This window comes from Lepidochelys kempii, chromosome 1, assembly GCF_965140285.1.
Source record: "Lepidochelys kempii isolate rLepKem1 chromosome 1, rLepKem1.hap1, whole genome shotgun sequence".
Lineage (NCBI taxonomy): Eukaryota > Metazoa > Chordata > Testudines > Cheloniidae > Lepidochelys > Lepidochelys kempii.
Window position 1 is genome coordinate 166,412,658 of NC_136380.1, and position 27,739 is coordinate 166,440,396.

Consider the following 27,739-nt stretch of genomic DNA (forward strand, 5'->3'; position numbering starts at 1 on the left):
AAGCTACAACAGCCTCACATATCTTGCTGGGAAAGGGAGCCACAGCACAGATACTCATATTAAGTTTTATTTAAACTTTGGGGAACTTTGGAGCCATTTTTAAAGTTAACATTCAATAGCATAATAAACATAGTGACAAAAAATATTGTAAGGACTTATGCGTTAAGGTCTGGTAGTACTTAGCTGGGACCAGTAAAAATACTTTCCTGACCAGTACACTTCCACAAGCTCTGTTCTTGGGCAAGTGATCGAAACATTTTCTATCCTGCTTAAGCTGATGGCTGGGTTTATAACAGATGTGACAGTACTTCTCTCTGGGGGAACATGAGGGAAGAACTGGCCATGTAAATTCCTAGGTGACTAACTTATTACATGGTTATCATGAGCTTTAGAAGAGAGTGATTCTTTGGTCATCTGGGGCTTAGGTGTCCCTATGCATAAAATCAAATGATTACAAATATGTGGAGAAAATCAGGGTAAAATTAACACAAACAAAAACATTCTTCTAACATTTGAATTTTCTGCAGTTGGATTGTGGCAGATTCCATATCGAGAGTGCTGGAGAACTCTGCTGAGGAGTTGCACTCCTGGAAGAAAAGCCTCTTGGCAGCCTGTATAAAGTGGTTAATCACCACATATAACATCAGTAAAGAACAAGAAAACAACCAAGGAACAGAGAGTTCCATGCTGTTGAGGCTAGAAGAGTTATTGGTGAGACTCCTTTCCATTTGCTTTAATCTAAACCTTGATTGTATGGACTTTTCTTACTGCAGTAGAACATTTATTGTGCTTTTATATTTTATATTATGTAAATGAAGTTGTTGCACTTGGTTTCTTTGGTATTTTGTGTGCAGCTTGTACAGTATGTAACTGGCCTTGCAAGATCCTAATGCAAAAGAATTTTGGGTCTTGTTGGGAGAAGTGCTGGACACTTGCAATTACCATTGAAGTTAGTGGGATTTTGAGATGCTCAGTACCTCTCAAGATCAGTCCCTGATGGTATTTAAAAAGAGAGAGAGAGAGAGAGAAAATGCTGTAAAAGTAGAAGTGTTCTTACAAAGTGCATGAATCTGCTCCCACTGAAGTCAACGACAATCATCCAGTTGACTTCAGTGGCAGCCTGGTAAGTTCCTAATTATGTATTCCTTGGGCACCTCAGATTTTCTTTAGGTGTGTAAGGAATATAGGATCAGGTCCTAAATAGTAAAAGGAAAGGATGCTTTTACAGATACTGGGCTAACTGCCCCTGTTATCCCTTTGGTCTCTTTGTGTGCACTTCCTCTCAGGCCATCACCTTTCTCTTGAGGTGTAAATACACAATTCTCCCACTCTCAGACAGGGCTCTGGTACTAACGATGATTACCTCAGCAGGTCTGACTTGTGGTGGGCACCTGCAGTGCACTTCTCTCTAGGAGCTATGACCCATGCTACCTTGTGATTGGACAGCTTTATTAAGCAAAGTATTGTTTATTTAGAACTACAGCATTTCAGAGAAAAAGATCTTAAAACATGCATATCTAGCTTACCAGGTGTCAATCCAACTTCCACTTGGGATCCTGGTAGGCCTAAACTTCCTACAGACACCCCCAGAGCCCTCGGGGCAAGTGGCATAATCTGTTCTCTTAACCCCCAAACTAGTTCTTCTCTCTACTTCAGGGACAAAGTCTTGAAATCCTGTTACATTTTTGTCCTCCTGCCCTTTGCAGGCAACATGTAACTTTTTAACTGTTAGCTACCAGCACTGGCAAAACAAGACTTGCAACTTAGTTGAATGTAGCCTCCGGGAAACTAATAGCTTTCCCCATTGTCTTTCAAGTGTGTGCTGGAATGTTCTTATCCAGGAGCTATTGTCGTCTTCCTGGAGACAGCTCCCATTGACTTAAAGCAATACGGGCATATAATAAACATTCCACTAACCCAGCATAGTTCTAAACTGTATCTGTATGACTGTCACACATGGTATTCATTAAAATTATTACATAGCTGCTCCATGTCCACTGTAGATCCCACCTAAAGGTTTTCCACAACTGATCTACAGATAAACTCAAATGTACTGTATCTTTGTAATGTTCTGTTACCTAAATTGACTAAAGATCCCTCCTCCCCCTGCAAAATGAAGTGTTAGTTCATAACAGTAGTAAATATGGGTACTGCATTACAGTGGTGGGCTGCTACATTAACACAAGCTAGAAACTTCTGTTCTAAGGAAGTCAGAATTGCTGCTGTCTCATATTAGCCAATGTGATTTGGATTATGCTTCTGTTTGTAGGGCCCGGTTATATTGCACGTATTGTAACATCTCACCTATTCCTTCTTGCTGAGCTGTAAAAAAAAATAAGGGCCCAGTTCTAAGAGGTGATGAACACCCTCAAATCCCACGCATCAGCGGGAAAGGAGAGCACCTCGCACCTCACAGCATCAGCCCTTTATTCTTTTGGGTCCCAGGGAGAAGGAATAGGTGAGAGGAGGTTCTGATACTTGCAGTGTAATTAGGCAAGGGAACATATAACTTAAAACGAAAGGTGTGATTAATATTTGAAGTGCTGTGGTATGAAAAATTCCTTTGCAGCTGAAGATGGAATACCCTGTAGTCTTCCCCCTCCACCCCTGACACGGAGTTTCTTTCTGGAAGAAGTTGGCTGCAGATGCCATGTTGTCCCAACTTCATATCTGTAATTTTGCTTTAAAAATGTTTTGCTTTTACATTATTGCATTTCTCAGGGAAATAGTTCTGAGTCTTTGAAATTTTGTGTTTATCTAAAGCAGGGATCAGCAACTTTTGGCACGTGGCCCATCAGGGAAATCCACTGGCGGGCCAGGACAGTTTGTTTACCTGCAGCGTCCGCAGGTTTGGCCGATTGCAGCTCCCACTGGCTGCTATTCACTGTTCCAGGCCAATGGGGGCTGCGGGAAGCGGCAGCCAGCACATAGCTTCCCGTAGCCCCCATTGGCCTGGAACGGCGAACCACGGCCAATGGGAGCTACGATCGGCTGAACCTGTGGATGCTGCAGGTAAACAACCCATCCCAGCCCACCAGCGGGTTTCCCTGATGGGCCGCGTGCCAAAGGTTGCCGATCCCTGATCTAAAGTAACAGCATAGGCTATGTCTACACTGGCACTTTTGTCGGTAAAACTTCTGTTGGTCAAGGGTGTGAAAAAAAACCCACCCCTGTGCTGGTGTGGACAGCACTATGTTGGCAGGAAACGCTCTCCTGCTGACATAGCTACCGCCACTCCTTAGGAGTGGTTTAATTATGCCAGCAGTAGAGCTCTCTCCCACCGGCACAGAGCAGCTACATGGGAGACCTTACAGTGGCTCAACTATGCTGCTGCAAGGTCCGTAGTGTAGACATAGCCTTAGACCATTGCTTGAGAAACATGGGAAGACTAGCGAGTACCAGATAGTAAAAAAGGCATTAAGGCTTGACATAAGCAGAACAGTTGTATTTTGCTTTTGGTACTTTTTAAACCCTTGAAACTGGTTGGACTCTGCTATCGTGGCTCCAAAGTGTTCAACAGAAAATTGAGGTCTTGATGTTCTATGGAAACTTTGCTCTGCTTCATATTGAATGTTACATATCACTACTTGTTGTTTACTACCCATACAGCATTTTGTTAATGAAGTGGTTCCGGCTGACTGGCACAGTCTTGTGAAAATGGGACTTAAGTAAGTAATTTTGTATTGCTGTTGAGATGGAGCAAAGATGGAATAGGCACTCTGTAATGTTTGCTGGGCCACATCCTATCAGTTATGGCCTAATCCTACAGTGTACTAAGCACATCCTAAAAAGTACTAAGTGCCCTCAACTTCTACAGAAATCAGTGGGACTTGAGGATGACAGTCACTTTTTAGGATTAGCCCCATTGATAGGCACAATCTCCATTCACTTCAGTACAACTCCATTGACTTCATGTACAACTGAGGCCAGACTTGGCCTTCAGTTAGTGTGGGGTAGCAAATTACTGGAACTGCTCCTACTTTCTTAGTTAAACTAGTGTAACCCATGATTTTTAATTTAAAATATTCCTTGTTTACTCTGGTATGAAGTCAGGATTAGGCACTTTCCCTTTACCAATGAAAAAGAGAAATGAGAAGAAATAAATAGTTTGGGGGAGTCTTCTTACCTTATGTGGAAATAGAAATGTAGGGCTGAGGGATTACTATCAAATGAAGGTTTTAATATAAAATTTGTGAAATGCTAACCTGTAGTAAAGCCTGTAGAGCAGATTGCTGTTCTGGCTGAAATAGTCCTTTCTTCTGAAGTTTAAGATGTGGCTAGTTCACAAACTGAATGAAATATTGGGCTATGTTTTTTTATTTGCTTTCTATGCTGTGTTTCACTATTTTGAATAGCAAATTTGCCTTTGGTTGAAATCTGAGTTTCCTCTGATCGTTGTTTTTGAAGGTATCGCTACAGAGACCATGGATTTCTGAAAACTCTTAATGCTGCTGTGCAATTGTTGTACACAAAAGAGAGCCCGCTTAGTCAGAGATTAGTCAAGCTCTCCAGGCTTTACATGATGATCACGCAGCACTCTTTATTTTTGTCAATCATGCTGAGGTCAAGAGAAGAAGATAACACGAAGATTCAGACAAGAGGTATCTCTCTTTCTTTTCTTCAGCTATATATAGTAATAGTGTCTTGTCAGTGTTGTTTTCCATCCATCCAGTTACCTACTCATCTACATATTTACCAAGCTACTAAAATAACTCCCAAATTGTTATTACCATTTCATTTCAAAGCCTGCCTGCTCTCCTCTGCTTGAATTTAAATGTTGTATTTTTCCTCATGAATGCCAGTTTTAAACATTAATATCTTTTAAAAGCATTCTTCGGTATTATTTCTTACTGATGAAGACTTGGGGTGAAATCCTGGCTTCACTGGAGTCACTGGAAGTTTGCCATTGATTTCAGTAGGACCAGAATTTTGACCTTGATGTAGATTAGATCAAGGAGGTAGAAATATTATTTGGCTAAGTATTTATTTAAGCAATTGCTTACATAAGAGACGTTAATTTAAAAATAGGTATCTGTGTTGATATAGAGGATTTAATATTGCTCTTTGCTGGTTGTATTTCAATTTTTAATTTCTTAGCTTGTGTATTTGATAGAACAATCCTCCTATGAGGAATCTAGTTCAGTCCTAACCTGAAGGAGGTAGCAAGGTCTAATGGATAGAGTATTGGGCTGGGAGTCAGGAGTCCTGGGTTCTATCCTTGGCATTGCAGCTGAGTTGCTCTGTGACCTTGGGCAAATCACTTACCTGCTCTGCCCTTCAGTTTCTCCAACTGTAAAATGGGAATAACATGTAGCTGCCCTTTTTAAAGAACTTTGAGATAAATTGATAAAAATTGCTATGTATGAGATGATGATGAAATTCTAAGTAGAACAGGTTGATGACAAATGTGTACTGCCAACACTGATAGTCATGAGCAAAATCTAGACAAACTTCAAGGCTTTTAAATGCCTGACAAGATGAGAAAGCTCCAGTGATGCAGTAGGAGGAAGGGATTGCCTATATTTTTCATGAAAGTATATCCGTTATTCCATGCATTTGTCAGTTAGACAGTATTTCCATAGGACAAGGAGACTGGCTCTTTCAAAAAAGCTAGCCTCAATAATTCAGAAGTTTACTGTCATGAGTTCATTCATCTATACCTCTATCTTTCTCTAACTCTCATGAAGAGGTTGTTACTGTTTTGCTTTGATTTATGATGTGGATGGCAGGTAGGGGAGAAAGGATGGGCTTTTGGCTCAGGCAATGGACTGCAACTCAAAACATGTGGGTCCAATTCCCAGCTTTGCCTCTGACTTCCTGTTTGTCCTTGGGCAAGTTTGTCCTTAATTTATTTGGGCATTAGCTCCTCATCTGTAAAATGGGGATGGTAACACTTCTGTATGTCACAGGATAAATTCACTAAAATTTGTTATCCAATCAGATCTTGCAGTGATGGAGTCTGTGTAAATACCTAGATAGGATGGTAAATACCAGGCTGGCTTCTACAGAGGTTGTTCAAGTTGAAGCTACTGTATCCTATGTGGCCTACAGCACTGATAGAGAAATGTTTTGCCTATGTTGTGTCACAAGTGTAAATATTAATGCAAAGTCTTAAGGTGTTTGTTTAAATGTTCTCTCTCTGGCTACCATCTGATAGAGAATGCAAAAACTAAAAATAAAATTTCGTATTTGTTTCAGAGGCATTAGTGGATGTATTGTCAACTATAGTGAAACTCGATCCCTCAGTCTGTGAGAGCAGCCACTTTGCTGTGTTACTAGGATCCTATGGTGCAACACTGAGTGGTGTCGGTAAGTGTATTGGACTGTTAAAGATATTTTCTATTGGATCTTTTTTTAAAATTCTTAATGTATGTCTTACTGATTTTTTTAGATCAGAAAATATTACTGCTTCTTCAGTTATATGAGAAGAATGATCTAAGTCTTATCAACTTTAGGTAAGTTGATTGCCGCCTTTTGTTTTGCTAGCATATGTGCTATATAAGCAATCTGAAAGTTAATATACACTTGGCACCTTTTTTTTAATTGAGGACCAAAACTCAGGATGGGAATAAATTGATGTTGGTGCACGGTGCTGGATTAATAGAACCTGGGCACTATTCACAGAGCAGGTGCAGAACAGCATTTCAGCTCCCCCTCGTGCCACTACACTGGTGTAGAGAGGACCACACTGGGGGGTGAAAGGATTGCTTTGTCTCCCAGTTCTTTTAGTCCTTGGTCTGCTGCTCAGCCAGCCCACTTTGCAGTTATAATGGCTCTGCTGCCTTTAGCATTTTGCTGCTTATTCATTCTGTTTATTTTCAATGCACCTTTCTATCATTTCACCTGCATAAGCATTGCTAACAAAGTGCATACAAAGTACAGATTCAACCTATGTCCAGCCCCCTCGCCTCCCATCTCCAACAAACTAAGGGCTTGTCTATACTTGAAATGCTACAGCGGCACAGCTGCAACACTTCAGTGTAGACGCTACCTAATCTGACAGGAGGGGCTCTCCTGTCTCTGTGGCTACTCCGTCTCCCTGAGAGGGGTGGTAGCTACGTCGATGGGAAGAATTCTTCTGTCAACCTAGCACTGTCTACACAGAGGGGTTAGGTTGGTTTAACTACGTCGCTCACGTTTGTGGATTTTTCACACCCCTGAGCGATGTATCTGGGTCAGCCTAACATTTTAGTGTAGACCAAGTCAAAGACTCTCCTTTTTCTCACCTACTCTACCCCATCCCACCCATGGAAAAGCCTGTGGGAACAGATAAGCCTTGTCACCTGTCCTGAGGGTCAGCATATTTGAACTCAGGTGAAGTAAGGACAGAAGTTCCAGAGTCAAGGACCCTGCCACTAGTCTCCTGCCTGTCAGCTGCTGTGTTATCACAGGGGCAAAGAGTGGCCTCTAAGGTACCTAGTACTGTAAACCATCTAGATCATTATAGGTGAGAAACAACACTTTAATATTGCACTCTGAAGTAAATTGGTAGTCAGACACTTAGATAGACATGGTCCCTGCCCCGGCATGCAGGAAAGACAGACCAATGCAAGGAACATGCTTGAGAGTGGGATTCAGCAGAGTCATAGTCAATCATTGATGGGAGCCTGAATAGCTTGTAAGCGATTAGTGGCATTGTCTTTGTCGTCTTATGACTTCATAAAGTGCCTAGCGCATTGTAGGCCCTATCTAAATAATAATAAGCCACAGCACAATAAGTGGATTTCTAAGGAGAGGGTGGAAGGGCTTGGTTAAGGGGGTCATGGAGGCATTTTGGTGCTGGCTTGAAAAAACTAATTGAACTCCAAGACATTCTGGGGTTTGTATAGTTTGATCAAGTCTCGGTCAGTGTGTGAGGAGGTGGTGGTGGTAGGCACTGACACAGTCAATAAATCAGTCTCCTGAGGCATGTACAGACTTTGATTTGTAGGCTGGGAAGTGGCTAAAGGGACACCATCAGGCTGAATTTCGAAAGCCTTTGGATGGATGAGAAAGGTGTTGCCAGGGAAACAGATTCTAGTTTCAAGTTTCCACAGGATAATAAGTACAAGTGAGGGGAAAATTTAAATACTAAGTTATATCCTTTATAAATTGAATCCATCTCCATAATTGCCTTTCTCTCCATGCTAATTATCTGTTAACTAAGGGCTTACTTTTAACAATATTTAAGGATACTGTTGTGGGGACCGGCAGCTGTGGAACATCACAAGACTTGCAAGAGTCTGGGGAAGTCACTATGGCAGCAGCCAAGCATGGAGGAAACTTTGTGTCTGCTAGATAAAGAGAAGATGATGAAGACTATCTTACATTTCCCTCAGCATCGCCGTCTCCTGCCACCAGAGGTGCTTTGGATCAACTATTGATTATTCTCTTTTGATGTGGAAAAGCCCCTTTCCTTTTAGTAATTTATTAATCGTGCTGTTGTTAATGTGATGTAGTCCACTGTTTTGCATTGAGAAATATGTAACAAGGTGGCTAAGATTAATTAGCTGGTATCATTTCACAGAACATGTTTTTACTGTTCTGTTTCCAACTGTGCCAGTATTTTTTTTTTTTTCCCAGATTAATTTCAGTGTAGGACCACATCTTGCCTATAATTAAAGCTATGCAACACCACTGAATTTAATGAGGCTGCCAAAGTATAACCGAGATCAGAATTTGGCATTTAGTGTCTCACCACATTTGACTGTCTAAACCACATCTGTGCATCGGCACAGTTGCACTGGGTTCTCTCGTTTAGTCTCTCGCATAGTTTGCTAGCTCTGCTCATATTGGTCAAGGACAAACATACTGGAACCGTGGCAGCAATAGCCATATTTAAACACAGCAGTGATTAAGCATGATTCCATGCCTTGTATTTGCAGGGCTTTAATGTGAGCTGCCATGATGATATTGTCAGGGCAGTTTGAAATCAAGCTGATTTAAATTCAAGTAGTAGCTCTCTATTTTGGATTTTGTTTCAGGAAGGACAAGTGCCATTGTATAGAGATAAAAGTGAGAAGGATCTTGATGATTTCTACGACCCCTGTTTTCTACTTCAGCTCTTCAGTGAATTGACCAGACCAGGTAAAGTATATATTCATCTCACATTTTAGGCCCAACTGTCAGGAACTGCAAACATACATCTGAACGAAGAATTCAATATTATTACAAAGAAAGAGTTTACACCATATTTGAGAGGAGAGAGATTATGATATTTGCACTTGCTCAATATTGCTTTTCTACTTTAATATGACACAATTTCCCTGTACACCCAACTGCTATACTGCAGAAAGGGCTTTGTGTCTGTTTATAAAATGTTTAAAGATCAAAGTGAGACATTTATCACAGTGAATTTACCAACCACTTCTCTCCTATGTCCACCATGATGTTCTTTTCTGGGTAAACTTTGGATTGCTATAGCTGGCTTTTGTTTGCTGTAGCAATAACATCTTCTCAAACAAAAGGCAATCTGATAATATAATTGCTTTGAAAGGTAGAATAAAAAGTGCAGATGAAGAGAGAGGAAATATAAACCTGAGGAGTACAGTATCTGTGTAGGTGGAAACGAGGGAGGGGTTGCTGTTTTAAGTTGGTGTTGCAAATTGACCAATATGCTTTTGACAGTAATAAAAATATAGAGTGTCATCCTGTGTATATTTTAAAAAAAAAATTAAGCTATAGAAATTCAGGATGCCCCTTGTGTTCTAACAGGATCAGTGTTAGATGGCCTCGTATTTTTGGCTGTTATTGACTAACAGGTGGGATTTGAAAAATGCCTGTGTGACTTAGGATCCCAAGTCCCAATATATTCCTAAGTCACTTGAGCCTTTTTTGAAAATATCACCCCTACTGTTTTGTGCCTGCTCCCTGCACTTGCTGTACAGCATCATGTGCACAGATGTTATGTAGTGTATCGGTACATATTTATAAACCTACAAATGATTACTGCTTGCTGAGTAAAGGCCTTGAATTGTGCAAGTACTCAGTTCTCTCTAACTTTAGATCTGATAAACATCTTATCAAAAGCTTTCCGACTGTGGTTCCCAAGGTTCTTTAAACAAACTGGATGTCATACATACATTTAACTTTTTTTTTTTTTCAATAGCTTGTTATTTCACATCAATTTCTTGATTGCCTTTTCCAAGGGCAGCTTGGTTGAAAATATTTCCATGCCATGCGTGCAGTGGAAGAGGAGTTTCTAGATAAATCCTTATATGAGTTACATAGATTATACCCTTGAAATAAGGTTTTATTGTGGGACATGAACATGGGAAATTATCTTTTGTTGTTCATATATGACAGAAGTGCCCAGAGACTCCACTCTGAATTGGGGCCCCATTGTGCTAGACTATGCACAGGCATATAGTGAGGTGCAGTCCCTACTCTAAAGAGCTTCTGGCCTCGCATTTGCACTTCAGGCAAGAACTCTGGATCAGCCACTGCTAAGGGGTGGATAGAGAACCCTTCACAGACTGGTTGGCTTCAGATCATTCTTCTGAAGTGTGTGTTAAACGCACCAGGAAAAGTTCCTTTCCTTGGGCTCTACAGGCACCCTGCAACCCAGCCCAAGTAAGCACAGCACATAGCCACTGTACCCCAGGAAGAGGGCAGAGAACAGACTGTGAGTGAGAATCGAGCAGGGAAGGAAGTGCTGCCAGCTATCTTCTGGCGCCCCTGGTGCTGAGGGAGAGGGGGGAAGAGCCAAAGGTCCTCCAATTTCCTCAGAACCTCTGTGAGAGCAACCTGGCCGCAGCTGCTGTTCCTGCCCTGCACAGACTCTGAAGATGTGGACATCCCATGCGGAGGAGTTGGGAGCATGAAGAGCCCCCTCTGCACAGCTGTGCATCCAGGATCATGACTGAGCCCCTTATGAGGGGGAAGACTGAGGCATTTTGAGTACTGCCAATTCAATATGATGGATCTAACTTAGCCAGGAGGCTCGTGGGGAAATGTACAGGAATTGTTAGTGCTGAGAACAGCTGTTGACTCTCTCCAGCAGATGGTTTTGAAATGCGTTTCCAGTGGTGCTGTTGCACAGGTTGTTACCCTGTCATGTGGGATAGAGCTGGCCAGGGTGCAGAGTGGGGCGGGGCAGATTCTACCATTGGCTGTCCCACCTTCAGCAGAGCTATGTGAGCCGAGAGACATGCTAGCCAAGAGGCAGAGATAGGGTGTTCTGGCAGCTGAGGAGGGAATGAGCACAGCTGTTGGGATGGGGACATAGATAATCTGTGATTTTTGGGGGCGAGGAGGAGGAATTGCCATGGCAAATATAAACCTTTAGTGATCAAAGGGCTAGGAACGTACTTGGTTTAGAGGGAGAGCAGAGCTGGTAAACATTCACTAAAAGTTTCATAGGGGTTATAACCTATGTGGATGTTGCCACTAAGTAAAAAAACATTTGTTATTCAGCTGGGAAAAAAATACTCCTATGCCTCTGTTTCTCCTCGAAGATTAGCATAGACAACAAGCCTGGAGTGTTTACATCAAGTTGATGTGGAGTTATGAGTGGATAGAAATGCCACCACTTTTTCAAAACCTCATTAAAAACGTCTTGATTAACCTCAAAAATCCCTTAAAAAAATTCAGCCCCAGGTGGGGCGGAACTACACAAGAGAAATTTTATGCAGAAGGTAGGCTTATTCAGAAAGTTAAAGGGGGCGTAAATTGGGTTTAAATTAGAAAGTGCCCTACATGTTAAAATCACTAATGGGCCTATATTGTAATTCAAACTAGTAAACTAGATTCTGTGCCCACGGCTAGTAGCTTAAGAGGGAGGATCCATGTCTTATTCTGGTATCCTTTTCAGTAAAAGGATGCTTTTCTTGGAGGTGCTTTTACTCACCCCACTGTTTCTTCGTTCAGACGCAGGATATGGGGCGTGCCCAAGAGGTTTGCTTTTTCCCTACAGTTAACATTAATCAAACATTGAGCTCCATAGAGTCTTCCCAGAACTTACTCGTAACTTTACATGGTCTTCCACTTACAGCAATGTCCTTCCCAAATAATGAGCACTGGATTGTGTCCTGCTGCTCTGTGTGCAAGAGGGGCTTGGCACAAGGAGCCTCCATCTCCTCGTGCAGCCTTGGGGCACAGATTGTGTCCCTGCATGTAGGAACTGCTGGACTGCTCTCTCTGCACGCTCTGAAGTACATGACACTCCGAAATGAGCAGGGCCATGGCCCAAACTGCCCCCTTTCCCGCCCCGCCCCCCATGTCAGAAAAACTTTCTGAAACTCCCCCTTGAGCAAGGCAGCTCTGTGCTAACTCTAACTCGAAGCTGTGCCATAAAGGGACAACTGCCCTGAACGTGCTACAATGAGTACATCATTCCAAAAATGACAAAATCTACAGAGGTACAGCAGATTGCAAGGATTGAAATCTAAATAAGGCAATTTGAAAATGTAATACCTCTTGATTTTGGGGGTGCACTCTTATGGATAGGTGCCCATAAACACTGAAACACTGTTATATACTTGTTGCACAAGGCTACAATTCCTAGCTACAGAGTTGAAGCCCAATTCAAGACCCACTGAAATCAATGGCGATCAAAAGAAGAGAAAAGATAGCAAGAGATAGAAAAGGGCTGGGCAAGAGTTGGTTTATTAGTTAAATTCTGCCCCTGTTCTTTGAATTATTCTATAGCCTGGTCTTCCTTACAGTTGCTGTTTGGCAAGCTAAGAATCGTGAGCTGAACAAGCCACTCTACCTGATCCCAGGCTCGGCCAGCTTCGTGCACCAGGCAGAATTCTTTGAGTTGTCTTTGAAGATGAGCTTTGGTGCATCACTGCACACCAGGAACTGGCCAACATGACTTCAGGGAAACTAAAATGTTCCTGTTTAGATGGATGTGTGTGTGCAGAATGCCCCTTCCTAACTTGCTGAGTGGATTGTTCACCATGCATTGCTACAGTCAATTAAATGTACAGTTTCTAGTTCATCTTTCAGAAATTATGTTTTTAAATGAAGTTAATGTGAAGAATTGCATTGCCACATGTCCTTTGTAGTGTTGCTTTTACAAATGTTAACTTATTTCCTTTCCACAGAGTGTGTAGTGGCATGCCATACATTTGTGGAAGTGAATGCTTTGGGCCTAACAGTAGCTGCCCTTAGCAGCTATGATTCCAATATGCGAGCAGCAGCGTATTATATTCTGGGTTCCTTTCGTTCTCACCTGGAAGGAGCTCGCTTTCGAGAACAGAGACAGGTACAAATGTTCTAGATTTAATTTATCCATGATATTAGAACCTGCTGTGGTAGGCACATTAGGGCAAATTCATTCCTCGAAGGGACCCATTCACCAGCCTCTACTTTCCACTTGCCCTTGGGTGGGTGAGTAAACTGGTTTCTCAAGCCCTGATTCAGTGTGTAGTATTATTAGTCTGTCCTCAAAGATGGGATTGTGTTTCTCGCACACTTTCACTTGTCCCAGAGTTAGCAATTGCCATCTATAGAAATGTGTACTTCAGAGTTGACTGAATTCATATAATGTTTTTTTAAAAGATCTGTTATCCGCTTTCCTATTCTATTTTCTTTGTTCTATGTTTATTATGATTAGTGAGCTTCAAAAAAAACCAAAAACCATTTGGAATTCTTAGAACAGTCATTCTGCTGGGATTGTGGCTTGATTTTTTTACTTGTAAAATACAGTTAAGGCCTATTTTCTCACGCTCCCATTGAGGAACGTCCTGCTGTATTAGCTGGTGATGAGTAATACTAGAGCTTTCTTTTCCTTTTTCTTGTGCTACAGCTGCTCTATGTTATGGATGTTGTGCAAAATGGAATCAGACAACCGAATCTCAGGTTTACTTTCTCTTTGACCCTCTTCGTTGCTAGAGTGGTGCAGCAAATGCTGAAGCCAGGTATTGTAGATTAAATTGTGTGTTCTGTGGCTTAGCTTCTGGGGCTAAAGCAGGGAAAACAACGCTGCATAGAACGATTAGCTTCAGTGACACTGTAGAATCAAAGCATACGGATAAACATAGAAACCATGAGACATGCTATAGCACGGTTGCCACTCCAGCGTTTCCCCTGGAAGCCAGATGTAGTGATGCTGCAACTCTACCGCAGGTTCCTCCACTGTCCTTTTACCAGCTCCAGTTGTGGGCGTGGCCTGGCCCGACCACTTTACAGAGTTCGGCTCCTTGCAGTGCCTTAGAGACTCTTACAGAAATGCCAACACAACTGTATAGCCCAGCCAAGCTCAACAGGCCACCTCTTCCTCACAGGCACACCTCATCAGCTACAGATTTTGAGGGACAGGCTCCTGAGTCCCAAACAGCCACTGTCCAGGGGCTGGCGCTCTTCTTGCCTCACTCAGGGACAGAGGTGGTGCTAGGCATTTGGGAGCCCTAAACAGGAATATTCTCCTCTTCCCCAACACATGCTAAAAAAGCAGATGGGGGTCCCCTTGAGCTGCTTGGGGCTCTAAGCAATTGCTTAGTCTGCTAATGCCTAGCACCGGCTCCGCTCAGGGGTTCAAGCATGCAGGTCATCACAGTTCCTATCTTCAGTCAGGCTTCTTGTCATCCACAGGACAGCCTGTCTGCTGTACTCCCTCCACACCAGCCTCCAGCTGCTAGACTTCCCTCTTTAAACTTCTCTTTCAGGCTTAACAGCCAACCCTGATGTAGCAGAGTTTGACTAATTAAGCCTCAAATTGCTGCTTAATCCTTTCCAGTCAGGGACAGAGTTTATGCACCCTATCACGCAGGCCTTCAAATGTTTTGAGGAAAAACCTTCATTAGAATCTAAATCTTGTGCCCTGACTTACTGGAGGAGTGGAAAGTGTCGTGCCTTGTGTGCAAGTGGTTGCCAGTTCAGATCCCGTCTAATCTGTTGCAGAGGAGATGGATATTCTCTTCACAAATTTTGGGCTCAATTCAGGAATAATGGGGTGAAAATGAATGGCTTGTGTTATACAGGAGATTAGACAAGATGATCTAACGGTCTTTTCGGGATTTAGAATCTATGTGTGTATGCCTGACTTAGTCATGTGAATAGCCTGATCTCTGTGCAAGCCATGTGGGATATTTGCATGCTTAAATCCAGGCATTAATGCGTGCATCTCCAGATTTGGCCATAATACAAAAGTTAAAAAATGTGGTCTGTGGAGACCTGGTAATTTGTATGATGCTGGCTCTCCTCTGTGTTTACATCTAAAAATATAGGAAAATACTTTCCTTGTATTACTTTTCCATTTGGTTAGTTACTGTAATTGACACAAGAATGTTTATAGGATCATATATGGGAGGAGAGGTGGTCTATAGTATTGCAAGTAGGATCAGAGGTGTCCACTAAACAATCTCTTCTAGGCTGTGGTTCACACTGTGGAAAATGTTGGAGAATCCCTGCCCTAAATGGCTATTTTTTTCAAATATATAAAATGTGGAATAGCTGCATAATGTTTCAGTGAAGTGTTTCTTTGGTACCGATGTTTTCCTGTAAGTTAAAACCAATGATTGCATGGTCTGGAATTTGTCCATGATTCTGAGTTTGCTTTTCCTTTGACACTCTTCACTGTGCTTAGAATCCTGTATTTTTTATGAGATTCCCTGGGGCTTCTCTGTGAATATCACTGTGGGGTTTACTTTTAACTCTGTAGTAGATTTTTATTTCTGAGTGAAGGGTAACTTTGGAAGTATTGAGAATTGACCAACGTTAAATATTCATGTGATCATCTGCTTGGGGCATTCTCTGGTTGTGTATTTTTGTTTTAAGGAAAATTAAGGGTGATCAACAATACCTTTACTGTTACAGTATGAGAACATCATACTTGCCACAAGTGAAATATTTCTGACATCTACGGAGGCAATACAAGGTGTAGATCCCACTTCATCAGTGAGGTTGTGAATGTGCACACTTAAATTTTCCTCCTCAGAAATAACCACTGAAATCTGTTCACAGAGGAGCACATGTACACAAAGATAAATAAATTCCTTCTGTCACATCAGTATTTGGACTTGAAGAAAGTACCGGGATTTTATCAGCTTTTCTACAGCTTTGATTTTGAGGTAATGTGAGATTCATGTCCTGTATGTTTCATAAACCTTCAGAGAGCAATATATTGCCTGGCCTAGCTAGTATTATGACTTGAGGGTGTTAATGTCTAGCAATCAACCAAAAAATCCCAGAAATTTTCTACTCAACATTTGTAATTATTTACTGGCATTTTTGTTTCATTTTTATTTTCATATAAATATTTATTATCTCTATTGTGGTAGGGCCTAGTGGGCCCAATTAGATTCATAGATTCATAGATATTTAGGCCAGAAGGGACCATTATGATCATTATGACCATTATGATTAGGAATCAAGGCTCCATGGTGCCAGGCACTGTGCAAACACAGAATGAATATCTAATCCCTGCCCTGAAGAGCCTACAGTGATCGTCTAACCTAGTTATTAATGCTGAATTCAGTGAAAATATTTTAGAAATAGCAACCTTGTAAGTTTTGTGTCTGATCACATTTGCCCCGTTGACCCATTATTCCTGCAGAAATCTGTCTGTTGGTTACATTTTGTGGTGGTAAAAACTGAAAAGAGGAAGTCAGGAAAAGTTGATGTTGCCACTTGTAGGAAACCATATTGTTTGTGCTGAGGCTTTTCCCAGCATGCTTTAAAATCGGTGACTATGGTACTTCTTCTGTGTGGTTTCCAGCACAAAACAGAACGTGAGTGGGTTCTTGGGCTTCTTGGAGAAGGACTGCGAGACAAGCACTGCTATGAGCTGTATGACTATCAGAGGATTTTCCATGTCATTTTGTGCTTCTTCAACAGTCCACTGTGTGATGAAGCCTCCCAGGTAATTAAAAGAAGAAAAATGTAAAACTTCAAGCAAATTAAGAAGGGACATGTAGATGCTCTTCTTTCAAACTTACTGTTATTCAATTCTATGGGGGGAAATACCCACTTACATCAAGACTATGTGCCACAGTCTCATCATGGACCTGCACCATTTTTCACCAGCTGACAGTAATGGTCAATGGCCTTATCTACACCAGTGACACTAACATTCAGAACTCTAATTTGTGCACTTTCAGTTGCGTAGTTGGGCCTTTGTCCTTTTTAGGATGGTTCATAATCATCAATTCCACCTTCACTGTACCCTAAAGTTATAATATTAATAGCTTGCTTTGTTATTGAGTCTTTATACCTGAAATGCAACCTGTTTATAAGTTTGTCAGAAATAAAGGGCTCAGTCCTATAGGTGATTGAATTGTTCCTCCAAGACATGGGTAGATACGGAGTGGCCAGCTGACACAGTGAGCTAATGCACTAGTTTTATATCCTGGGGAAGCAGCCAAACAGAATTTAATGAGGTCAGTCTAATTCCTTCATTAATTTTACCTATCTCCAAATAGAAGCATATTGGCGACATACTTTCTGTGATGAGCATCTGGTCCAATAACAAAGGGGCCATCCTTACAATGGAGAAAAGTGGAGACTTATGTCAGTATTTTTAAAACTGAGTGATTCTGTTTCCTCAATTTTTGGACACCCAACTTGAGTCATCTTAAAGAAGCCTAACTTTCAGAAAATATGGAGCATCCACCCTTGGAAAATCAGGTCCTTTATGGTGTCTCAAGTTGGGTGCTCAGAAATGGAGGTATCCAAAATCACTAGTTGCCTTTGAAAATCTTGACCTAAAAATAAAAAAGTATCTTGTTGCCTGGGCACTGCTTCTCTTTAATGATTCTAATATATCTGCCTAAAAATTAGAAAGTCTGCTGTCCTTTGGCTGTTCTGAAGAACTTGAAATGGTTTGTTACAGTGTTTGCCTTTATTAGATTAGATACTGTCCACCAATTTTTCAAATAGTTCACGTTTTTTATTTCAGTATTATATTTACTTCTGGATGAGTGGGTATTTTAATAGCTGCCTCTATTAGCTATCCCTCTAAAAATACATTTTACAAACATTTTTGTTTACTTATATCACAAAATGCATAACGATTGGCGGTCCAAGTAGAGGAATGTCATAAGTGATGCAACAATAACAAATACCTTGAACTCCTAATAACAGTGCAATCCAGGCACTTTACAAAATCTCAAAACACTATATAAAAATTAACTCATTATGCCTCACAACACTCCTGGAAGGTAGGTATCATTATTGCCATTTTATAGATGGGGAAACGTGAGATGTACTGAAATTAAATAGCTTGCCTCTGGTTACATAGCAAAAGCTAAACATAGAAGCCATGTCTCCTGACTACCAGTTCTGTGCTTTAACTTCTAGACAGACTTCCTTTCTATGGCCCTATTCAGCAAAGTACTTAAGCATGTACCTAGCCTTCAGTAGTCCCATTGACTTTTGCTTTGATGCTGCTTATCTGTTTAAGTTCAGTGAGGAACGGGTGTCTACGTCTCTGCGATATATCATCAAAACTAGTGTCTGTGTGGAAGGTTATAGGGTGCAGTCTGGCATTCTCCCTGTCTTGTCACAGAATCACAGAATATATAGCTCAGTGGTTTGAGCATTGGCCTGCTAAACCCAGGGTTGTGAGTTCAATCCTTGAGGGGGCCATTTAGGGATCTGGGGCAAAAATTGGGGATTGGTCCTGCTTTGAGCAGGGGGTTGGACTAGATGACCTCCTGAGGTCCCTTCCAACCCTGATATCATTGTTTTCCTTTGAATAAAAGCTTACCAAACAATTAGATTCCTATTCTATCATTCCTAAATGTTTATACTAGTGAACTAGCCCACAGCTATAGTTTATTGAAATAAAAGTATATTTTGTTTTCCGTTTCAGAGTCACATTCTGGAAATACTGCAAAATGCTGCATGTATCACTAAAGCTGCCTATCAACTGATACGAGACCATAGCCTCTTAACCTGGATATTATATATTCTGGAGAAGAGGTACATAAAAGGGGGATGTTGTTGTAATGAGAAATAATTGTACTCTTTGTGGAGTATTTGTGCAATTGAAAATGAATATAAAAGGGATTATTCACCCATCTGTATGTGTGAAAGAGACTTACATAGAGGTATCCCGTGAGTACTCGTGGTACTTCCACACATAAATGCCATCCTTAGGGTGAAAGAACTTGTTGAACCCTAAAATGTTATCTCGTGTTGTTTAAATTTTGGGGGTTGTTTTTTTAGGAGTTCTCACAAAGGTACTATCAAGATGACATATTAGGATAGCGCATTAGCCGTTTACTTCTTCAAATGTTGCTTAGGCACCCAATCCTGCAATGACCTCTGCATGGCTGTTAATTTGATCCTCTATCCTGAACTGGCTGTAATCTCAATCTCTCTCACACACACACACACAATTTTTACCAGCTACAGGATCAGGAGAATCTGTGCTAAAAACAGACTGAGCATGCTCCCAGCCCCCACCTCCAGATAGATTTGCAGAGCATAAACCCTGTAGGTTTTTCAAGTGCCCAGAGCAGGGCACAACTATTTATATCCCTTTTAGGCACCTTTCTTCACACCTGTCTGGAAGTGGAAGCATGGATTTGGCCCAATATGCACAATACTTATTTTGTGATTAGATTAGAAAGCATCTTGCTTGCCTATGATCAAGCAATAGGGGTATTGTTTCTAATTATGTGGGATGGGTCACTGACCTCCAAGGTAATGAATAATTGACATAAGAATAGCTTTTGTTGTGTTAATAAATGCAGACAATTGATTGATGATCAACAGTGCAGACGCCTATAATAGATCTTTTAATGGAAAAAGAAAGATTGATTGACCTGTCCTCCTAAAGCAGTGGTGGGCAACCCATGGCCTGCAGGCCGCATGCGGCCTGTCAGAGTAATCTGCTGGCCGGCTGTGAGACAGTTCGTTTACATTGCCTGATGGCAGGCATGGCCGCCTGCAGCTCCCAGTGGCCGTGGTTCACCGTTCCTGGCCAATGGGAGCTGCGGGAAGCGGCTTGGGCCAATTTGTCCAATTTGTTTTTAAAAGCTTCCAAGGATGGTGACTACTCCCTCCCCTGGAAGCCTATTCCAGAGCTTAACTGTCTTTATAGTTAAGAAGTTTTTCCTACCATCCAGCCTAAAACTCCCTTGCTGCAGATTAAGCCCATTGCTTCTTGTCCTGCCTTCAGTGGACATGGAGAGCATTGATTACAGTGCTTTTTATAACAGCCCTTAACATATTGAAAGAGTATTATGTTTTTCAAGACTAAACATGCCCAGTTGTTGTTTAACTTTTCCTGATAGGTCAGGTTTTCTAAACCTTTTATCATTTTTGTTGCTCTTCTCTGGACTCTCTCCTAAATTGTGGCACCCAGAACTGGACATAGTACTCCAGCTCAGGCCTCACCAGTGCCACGCAGTATGGGAAAATGATCTTCTGTGTCTTACATACAACATTCCTGTTAATACACCCCAGCATCATATTAGCCTTTTTGCAGCTGCATCACACTGATGACTCATATTTAGTTTGTGGTCCACTGTAACCCCCAGATCCTTTTTCAGCAGTACTACTGCCTAGGCAGTTATTCCCCATTTTGTAGTTGTGCATTTGATTTTTCCATTCCTAAGTGAAGTACTTCGCACTTGTCTTTATTGAATTTCATCTTGTTGAATTCAGACCAATTCTCCAATTTGTCAAGGTCATTCGGAATTCTAATACTGTCCTCCAAAGTGCTTGCAACCCCTCCAGTTTGGTGTAATCTGCAAATGAAAAATCCTTAATACAAACCATAAGAGAAACTCTTGTTTTAAACATTAATTGATTTAAAACAGATGGTGGCCGTTGCGTAGTTTTCAGTTTTATGGATTGCTTTGGAAAATTATTCAGATTTAATGAAAGATATAGTTGAGTCAAAAATCACTAGTTCTATTTATGGACCTTTGCCAGAAAGCTCTGTCAATTCCTCATAATAATAATAATTAATATGTAGCTCTCATAAAGCATTACAAAAGAGGTGACTTGTCTGAGGTCACTCAGTAGGCCACTGGCAGAGTGGGGAATAGAACCTAGGTCTCCAGAATTCCAGAGCAATGCTGTATCCACTAGGCTACACTGCCACCCATAGAAGTGTTTTTTATTATATGCCATCCAAACAGGAAATGTTGGGCATTCTCAATGTATGGGTGAAGCTTGGCAACCAAGGTCTCAATCCTGCAATGAGTTCTACCTGGGTAGAATCCTCAACCCACTTGGAGCTCCATTGAATCCAGGTCTGCCTACATGTTCAGGGCCCCAAATGCCAACATGCATCTCCTTCTAGGAGATGGATTGGATGGTGATCGGGTCAGTTTCTGCCTTCCACAAAAGCATTTTTGTTTGTCTTTCAGGTTTCTAGAAAACAAGGTGCTAACCAGTGTAATCTCCTTAGTCCATACTCTGTGGATAACAAATTTAGGAAACAAAGGAAGGGCGATGCCACTTCAAACTCCTTGCAAAAAAAAGCCGCAGGAGAACCAGAAGTTCCTTCCTCTTCAGTTTATAAATGAGTTTCTGTATGTTTTGATCATGCTTGTTAAACACATTCGGTAAGTCTTTTCCAATCAGGTTTCCAGGCTTATGTGATCACGTTGTTATTCAGTTTGAAATATATTAGGCCAACATGAATTCACCTAATCTCTGATAAATTAGCCCTTTCCCCTTAATTTTAAATGGTGATAAATGAACCCGAGGGGAGAAACTTCTGCAGAAAGATTTTGCTTTTAAAAATATTAACAATGAAGTGGTGACTGTAAGGTGACTCATGTTCTAAGTACTGGATGTGTAGTTTTTAAAAGGGCAGCATTATGTAATTTGTCCTTTTCCTGCTAGATCAGAGCCAAAATCCAGCACTTCAACTCCCTGAAAAGCTTCAAGCTCACTCTGCCTGAGCAGTGGCCACAGTCTGGACAGCGAGTGGCGCAGTCTCCATGGATGGGTTCTGCTGGGCCCCTACTTGATGTTTGGGCGACATCCTCAAAGATATTTAGACTCCAAACTCCCACTGAAATCAATGAGAGCTAGGTGCCTAAATACCCCTGAGGAACTGAGGGTTGGTCCATACCTTCTGAAGACCCCACTGACTGGGTTTGCATGCATTACCTGATGCAGCGTTGGTTAGCGAGTGGTCTGTGTGGGAGAATCAGGCTCGGGCAAAGTGGTATAGGGAGGTATAGGCTAACAATGCAAAATTTTCAAAAATGACAAAGTGTTTCAGGTGCCTGAGTCACTTTTGAAAATGTTACCCAGAAAAATTTTTCTCCAGCTCTGGCAGTTCTTCCCCTGGGGAAGCCTGTCTGTGTGCTGGCAGCTGGAAGGGGGTTGGGTGCAAATTTCCTTGGATCTGGACTGACTACCAGCTGCCCGACTGACAGAGAAAGAGGATTTATTACTATTATTTATCACTTGTCTTCTCTGTTTAAATCATAAGCCCTTAGGGGCAGGGAGTGTGTCTGTTTGTACAGCATCTAACACAGTGGGGCACTGAGCTCAGCCTCTAGTTGCTACCATACATATAATAAATAGTTATAGTCATCGTTAAGCTTTTTAAAGCTGACACTAGGGAGTTAGCTCCATACTCGTGAGTATGTGGCTGACTCGCATAGTTGGCTTTGAAAAATCCTAGCCAATAATAGTAGTTGTGCGAGATATAGAATACAGATGTAATAAAAAGACAGTCCCTTTCTCAAAGGATTTACAGTCTTCCCCGATGTCTTTTGACATTTATGCTGAGAGAACAGACAAACCAGGTCACGGTGAGCAAGGAGAGATGACAAGGAAACTGGTGATGTTTGGAACAATAAGCAGTGGTGTAATTTCACCATAACCATTCATTCAGATGGGTGTTTGTCACATCATGAAAAATAAATTTTTTGTTCTTCCCTCTTGAAGTTTGAAAACTAATGTAAAATAAATACTTTTAGATGAAGCACCAGAGCATTTCCCACACTACTGTGTGCTCTTTGGCTTCTACTGTTACCTTTTCCAGGCTGCAGGTAATCTGCAGAGCAGATTTTTGGTGTATGTGGGGTTTTTTGTCTGTCTGTCCCATCAGACACGAATGGAGAGAAGCAGCAGACATTCAGTCAGAGTGAGATTAAATGTCTCTTGCATTCTAAGAAACTAAATTTAAAAAATCAGAGGACTTTAAATAGCCATGTATTTAGCTTTTTTCTTAGCTTTTGGTTAACATGTAGAAAAATATATTTTGTGAATTTTTTTAAAATCTCCGTTTCCTTTTTGAAATAGGACCAACTTGGATTTTGCCACGGTCACTCAGTTTTTCAGTACGTTCAGTTCTGTGCTAGGATACCGAGCTACCGTTGTTGAGGCCTTCAGACAAATGGGCAGATTTACTGTAAATGAGAGTGTCCTTTCAAACAAAGATGTCCTCATGCTCTTGCATAAGTGGAGCATCATTGAAAGAAATCTGCAGCTCCAAGAAGATGTGCAAACAATTGCTCAAAAATATCAAGTCAAAGAGCTGCTTAGTAAGTATTAAAAATGTTGGTTTAAAAGCACATCAGTTGCAGTGATTTTTAACATTGTTTAAACAAATAAAAGTGGATTCTGAGAGCTTTTAGGAACCCAGATTTCCAAAGGAAACCACTTTTAAAGTAAGAAAAAAAATCAGTAATAAATCAAGTATTGTGGTTTGTAAAAATATATTGTATTATATTTTCACATGAAAGTAAATGCCATTTTTAAAAAATCGTGTGGAGGCTTAGTCATCAGCTTGCCATAATAAACTCAAAGTGTTCAAAATATTCTGTCTGACAAAATGACATAATGACTGTGGCAGATTGTGTGGACAATATTTTCTGGAGTTTTGGCAGCCTGTTTGTATCTGTTGCCTGTTCTGTTAGTGAGTATAAGCCTTGCAACAGAAATATCTGATCAAGAAGCCAACTGGTTAATCAGCTGGAATGATGAAATTCTGACCCAAACAGTTTTGCTGGGTGGTCTCCTCCATTTAATAAAGTTGCAGCATTTGCAGCCAAAGCCTTGCAGTGTTCTGAGAGTGCATGAGAACCTAAAAACAAAATTGATTTGAAACTGGGTATAGGGAAATTGACTAGTCTATTTTCATTGTCCCTGCTGAGAGAAATACAAAAAGTAAAGGAACAGCACAATGAGTGAAAGGCAAATTTAAACTTTTTACCGCTCTTTCCATTTCAGTAATATATAAAGATATTGGGGCGAGAGCGGGAAGAGGTGTATATTTTTTTTAATCCAGTACAGCAGGATCAGCGATACTGTAGTTTTTACAGAATGTGTTGTCACTTAACAAAATGTGTACAATATATTAAAAGCCCATCAAATTTAAAAAGATGTCAAAATATTTTTTTTAGGTATTTCTAGGGATTCTGTATATTTGCCTGTGCCATATTATTAACATACACACACATACACACATAAAATTTTAGTTTAGTGAATTATGTTTGCATTTGTTACCATTTCTATAGTTAAAGATCAATTATTGTGTCCAGTTTCATTCTCAAGCCCTCAGCAGTTTATAAGACAGTCACAAAAATTCCCTTTGACATGAAATGTTGCTGTTAAAATCACCTGCTGGGGTTGATATTAATTTTTTTTTAGTAATCAAAATTGGTTTAAAACCATTTCATTTATTGCAAAATAGCGATTTCTGATGACTTTCCAGCTTTTTCAGAATTAGGATCTCTGACAATACCCCATTCAATACTGATGCAGTAGAATAAATGCATTGCTGCTGTTTACAAGCTTTACTGCTTTGATAATATAACTAGCAATGAATTGAACTGAAAGTTTCACATAACCTTACATGAAAGTCTAAGCTTTCACGAGATCAGGGCCAAACTACATCCTGTGGATGTGGGGCCCATTGAAGTCAATGGAAAGACACCCATTGGCTTCACTGAGCTTTGAATCAGGGCCCTAGTGAAATAATTTCACCCTTTGCAATTAGAGGCTTTAATTCAGCAAGGTACCTAAGCATGTAACTTAACTTTTTAGGTACTCAAATACTTCCATTCACTTAGGTCGGGTTGTTGAATCAGGCCAGAAGCATGTTCTTTGCAACCTCCCAGCAGCTGTAATGACACAAGGCCATCCTCCCTGCATTATAGTGACAAGAGAGGTTTTTGGAGGGCTTGAGACTTGTTTTTATTTTTCCCATTTACAGAAAATATTAAAGAAAAGAACAAAGGTCAAGTCCCATTTCGCCCTTCATCTCGCCATGTTCGGAAAATGGATGTGGTAGAAATAGAGGAAGAAACTGACTCAGAGCTGAAGGTCTCAAACTTAGAGAAATGCAGAGACCATCTGGAGTCCATATTGGTTCATTGGGAGCCTGTTTATCCAGCCCCGTTTGCTAAACTTCCAGAGGAACGGCTTGAATCTACTGATCCAGAGAATGAAACTATCAGTCTTACATGTGCAATTGCTTACATAGTAACCAAATGGCTAGTGAAGTCCATGGTGGATCATAGCCTCAATATACAAAATGTATTTTTCACTCTCAAGTGGCTAAACAGTAACATTTTGCCACACCCTCCGGTAGTGCGGGAGATTCTTAGGGATGCCACACTGAAAAGTAGTATCTTTAAGCTTTACAACAGAATCTGTGAAGCCAACAAAGAGAAGTCATCAAACATTGAAGAGCTCTGTTTGTTTAGTACAATCATGCTTCACTTTCTGGATACTCAGGGATTGACTAACGCCAGTTGTCATAAGGTGGTGAAAACGTTCTGCCTGTCAGCAATGAAAGAGAAGGACGAGATCAAGAAAGGTAACTTGTCCTTTTTTTGTTTACACTCAGTAACAAGGCAGAGGAGTAGATAACAGTAGTTGTGAACTTAAATCTTTTTCATTCATCAAATGTTTTTGAAATCTGTCTTCGCTAAGATGGAGGATCATCACTTCAGAAGGCTATCTTTTTGGGAAAGATTTGGCTTATTGGTCATTAATTAATATAGAATATGGTCTTCACCTCACAAGAATATTTGATATAACATTAGTCCCAGTCCCCAAAAGAAGCTGTTGTCTTGGATTAAATTTGCCTTGCTGAATTATATACATGAATATCTGAAGTTGTATTGGGAAAATATTCTTGCACCAAAAGTCACATTAGAGGTTCTGATTTGCATGACACCAGTTCTGTCCATTTGTTGACAAAAGTGGTTGCTAAGGGTATAATTAGCTATATTCAAAGATGTCCGAGGTTTCCACTAAAAAGAGGGTATTTTCTATTAGAGGTGGGAAGCGGATGGTCCAAGATGAGCACAAAAAATTAATATCACCTTAAAGGAAAGGATTAGCGAACTCTAGCTTTAAAAACTGTTTTGAAAGGGAAAGTTTGGTAAAATAGATTTTCCATGTTACTGTTTTGAAACTGAAGAGTATCTATTCTGATTCCTTTTTTCCTCACTTTTGTTTCACAGCTTCTTGTGTATTCCTGGCTTCTGTTTACATTGGGGACATTTGGCTTGGAGCACAGGAACCAGATATGTTTATAAGCCATGTCAAATTGATCTGTGGTGGTACAGATGGTAAATTAAATGGTGATGACAAGAAAATGCACAGACAAGCGGAAGAAGCCATGGTATCTCTTTGCAAAGACATTTATTTAGCTATTTTGGGGCATTAATTCTCTATACTGACTCGTACTCAAAATGTCAAACCTATGTCATCACTGCTGGTAACCATGAAATCCTCTTTGAATTGTACTGTGTACAAATCTAACTTGTTTTTTCCATACACTTCTACAAGCCCAGAAAAAGAGAGCAAGACTTAAAAGAATTCTGTACATGGAGAATCTAGCAGTAGAATATTCAAGCAGTGTTTGCTCTTTCTTTCGCAGACAAGGGCAAGGTGGGATGCTGGAGCTATGATGTAACTTATACTGCAAACATTTTTTAATTTCTAAAATACTAAAAAGAAAAATTGCTGATTACTGCAGTGCCTCCAAACTCATTTTCATTTCCCCACTGGCCAGAGAATACAAGTCCTAGCCATCAGAACCAAGGAGGAGACATTACTATGGCAAAGACCTATGTTCTCACACTTCTGAAGAGATGAGGGGTGGTCTTCTATGTGCTTATCTGTGTCCTAACCGCTGCTTTTCCAGAGAGTGGGGATGAGTGTTTCTGAAGCAGACCCAACTTCTGCATCATAGAGAGAGAAAAATGTGAACCTGAGTCTCCTGTGTAACAGTGACATGCACTAGGTTACTCCTGACTAGGACAGTCTAAAGACTCAGATTTCAATCGGATAATGATTGGTCCTTCTGCCTGTTTTCTCAGTAAAAGCATAAGGCTTTGGTACTGCTTCACTTATGTTAAATCCAAGTGTTGCTTTCTTCAAATTAAGACCAAAAAAAATAGTATAATTGACCAAAACAAGACCTAAATGAATTGTTCCTCATCAATTCAAATTGTATTCTGCTGCACATTGTTCATGAAATCTAATTAAAGATTTCTTGAACAAGACCTGGAAGGGGCAATTTAATGTACCATTTCAGATATGCAAACATGGAGGTACTGCATTTCAAGCTTTGAAATGTAAAACAGGGTTTTTTATAATGCCTCATATGTGCTATGCATAGGTATAGATTTGTACAGATTTCTAACTCAAAGTGAAATCAGATATACACACTCCATTTAATGTTTATAGAATCTGTTTTTAATACAAGTGTAACATTTCATGTTCACATCATAGTATGGCATTATATTTTATATGTTAATATATTCTGAAATATAATTTATTTTCTTGTAGTTTTTATTCATAGTATCAGTCTATTTGAAGATGATTTTTAAAAAATATAAAACCATTCTCTTTGCTTGTTCAGTGAAAATATATTTTA

General features: G+C 40.5%; 1 protein-coding gene across 2 annotated transcripts in view; it reads left to right on the forward strand.

Annotated features, from left to right (window-relative positions):
• The window catches only part of URB1 (URB1 ribosome biogenesis factor), a 71,255-nt gene extending 43,535 nt beyond the window's left edge, over positions 1 to 27,720 (forward strand). For both annotated transcript variants that reach the window (XM_073362312.1, XM_073362303.1), the window contains 16 exons: positions 528 to 711; positions 3,610 to 3,668; positions 4,408 to 4,601; positions 6,199 to 6,309; positions 6,392 to 6,455; positions 8,171 to 8,342; positions 8,964 to 9,066; positions 13,029 to 13,189; positions 13,733 to 13,844; positions 15,889 to 15,995; positions 16,643 to 16,786; positions 18,737 to 18,846; positions 21,249 to 21,446; positions 23,146 to 23,387; positions 25,061 to 25,666; positions 26,319 to 27,720. In XM_073362312.1, the coding sequence (XP_073218413.1) occupies positions 528 to 711; positions 3,610 to 3,668; positions 4,408 to 4,601; positions 6,199 to 6,309; positions 6,392 to 6,455; positions 8,171 to 8,342; positions 8,964 to 9,066; positions 13,029 to 13,189; positions 13,733 to 13,844; positions 15,889 to 15,995; positions 16,643 to 16,786; positions 18,737 to 18,846; positions 21,249 to 21,446; positions 23,146 to 23,387; positions 25,061 to 25,666; positions 26,319 to 26,524 (2,773 nt within the window). In that variant the 3' untranslated portion in view covers positions 26,525 to 27,720. The remainder of the gene's footprint in view (positions 1 to 527; positions 712 to 3,609; positions 3,669 to 4,407; positions 4,602 to 6,198; positions 6,310 to 6,391; positions 6,456 to 8,170; positions 8,343 to 8,963; positions 9,067 to 13,028; positions 13,190 to 13,732; positions 13,845 to 15,888; positions 15,996 to 16,642; positions 16,787 to 18,736; positions 18,847 to 21,248; positions 21,447 to 23,145; positions 23,388 to 25,060; positions 25,667 to 26,318) is intronic.
• The last annotated feature ends 19 nt before the right edge of the window (positions 27,721 to 27,739 follow it).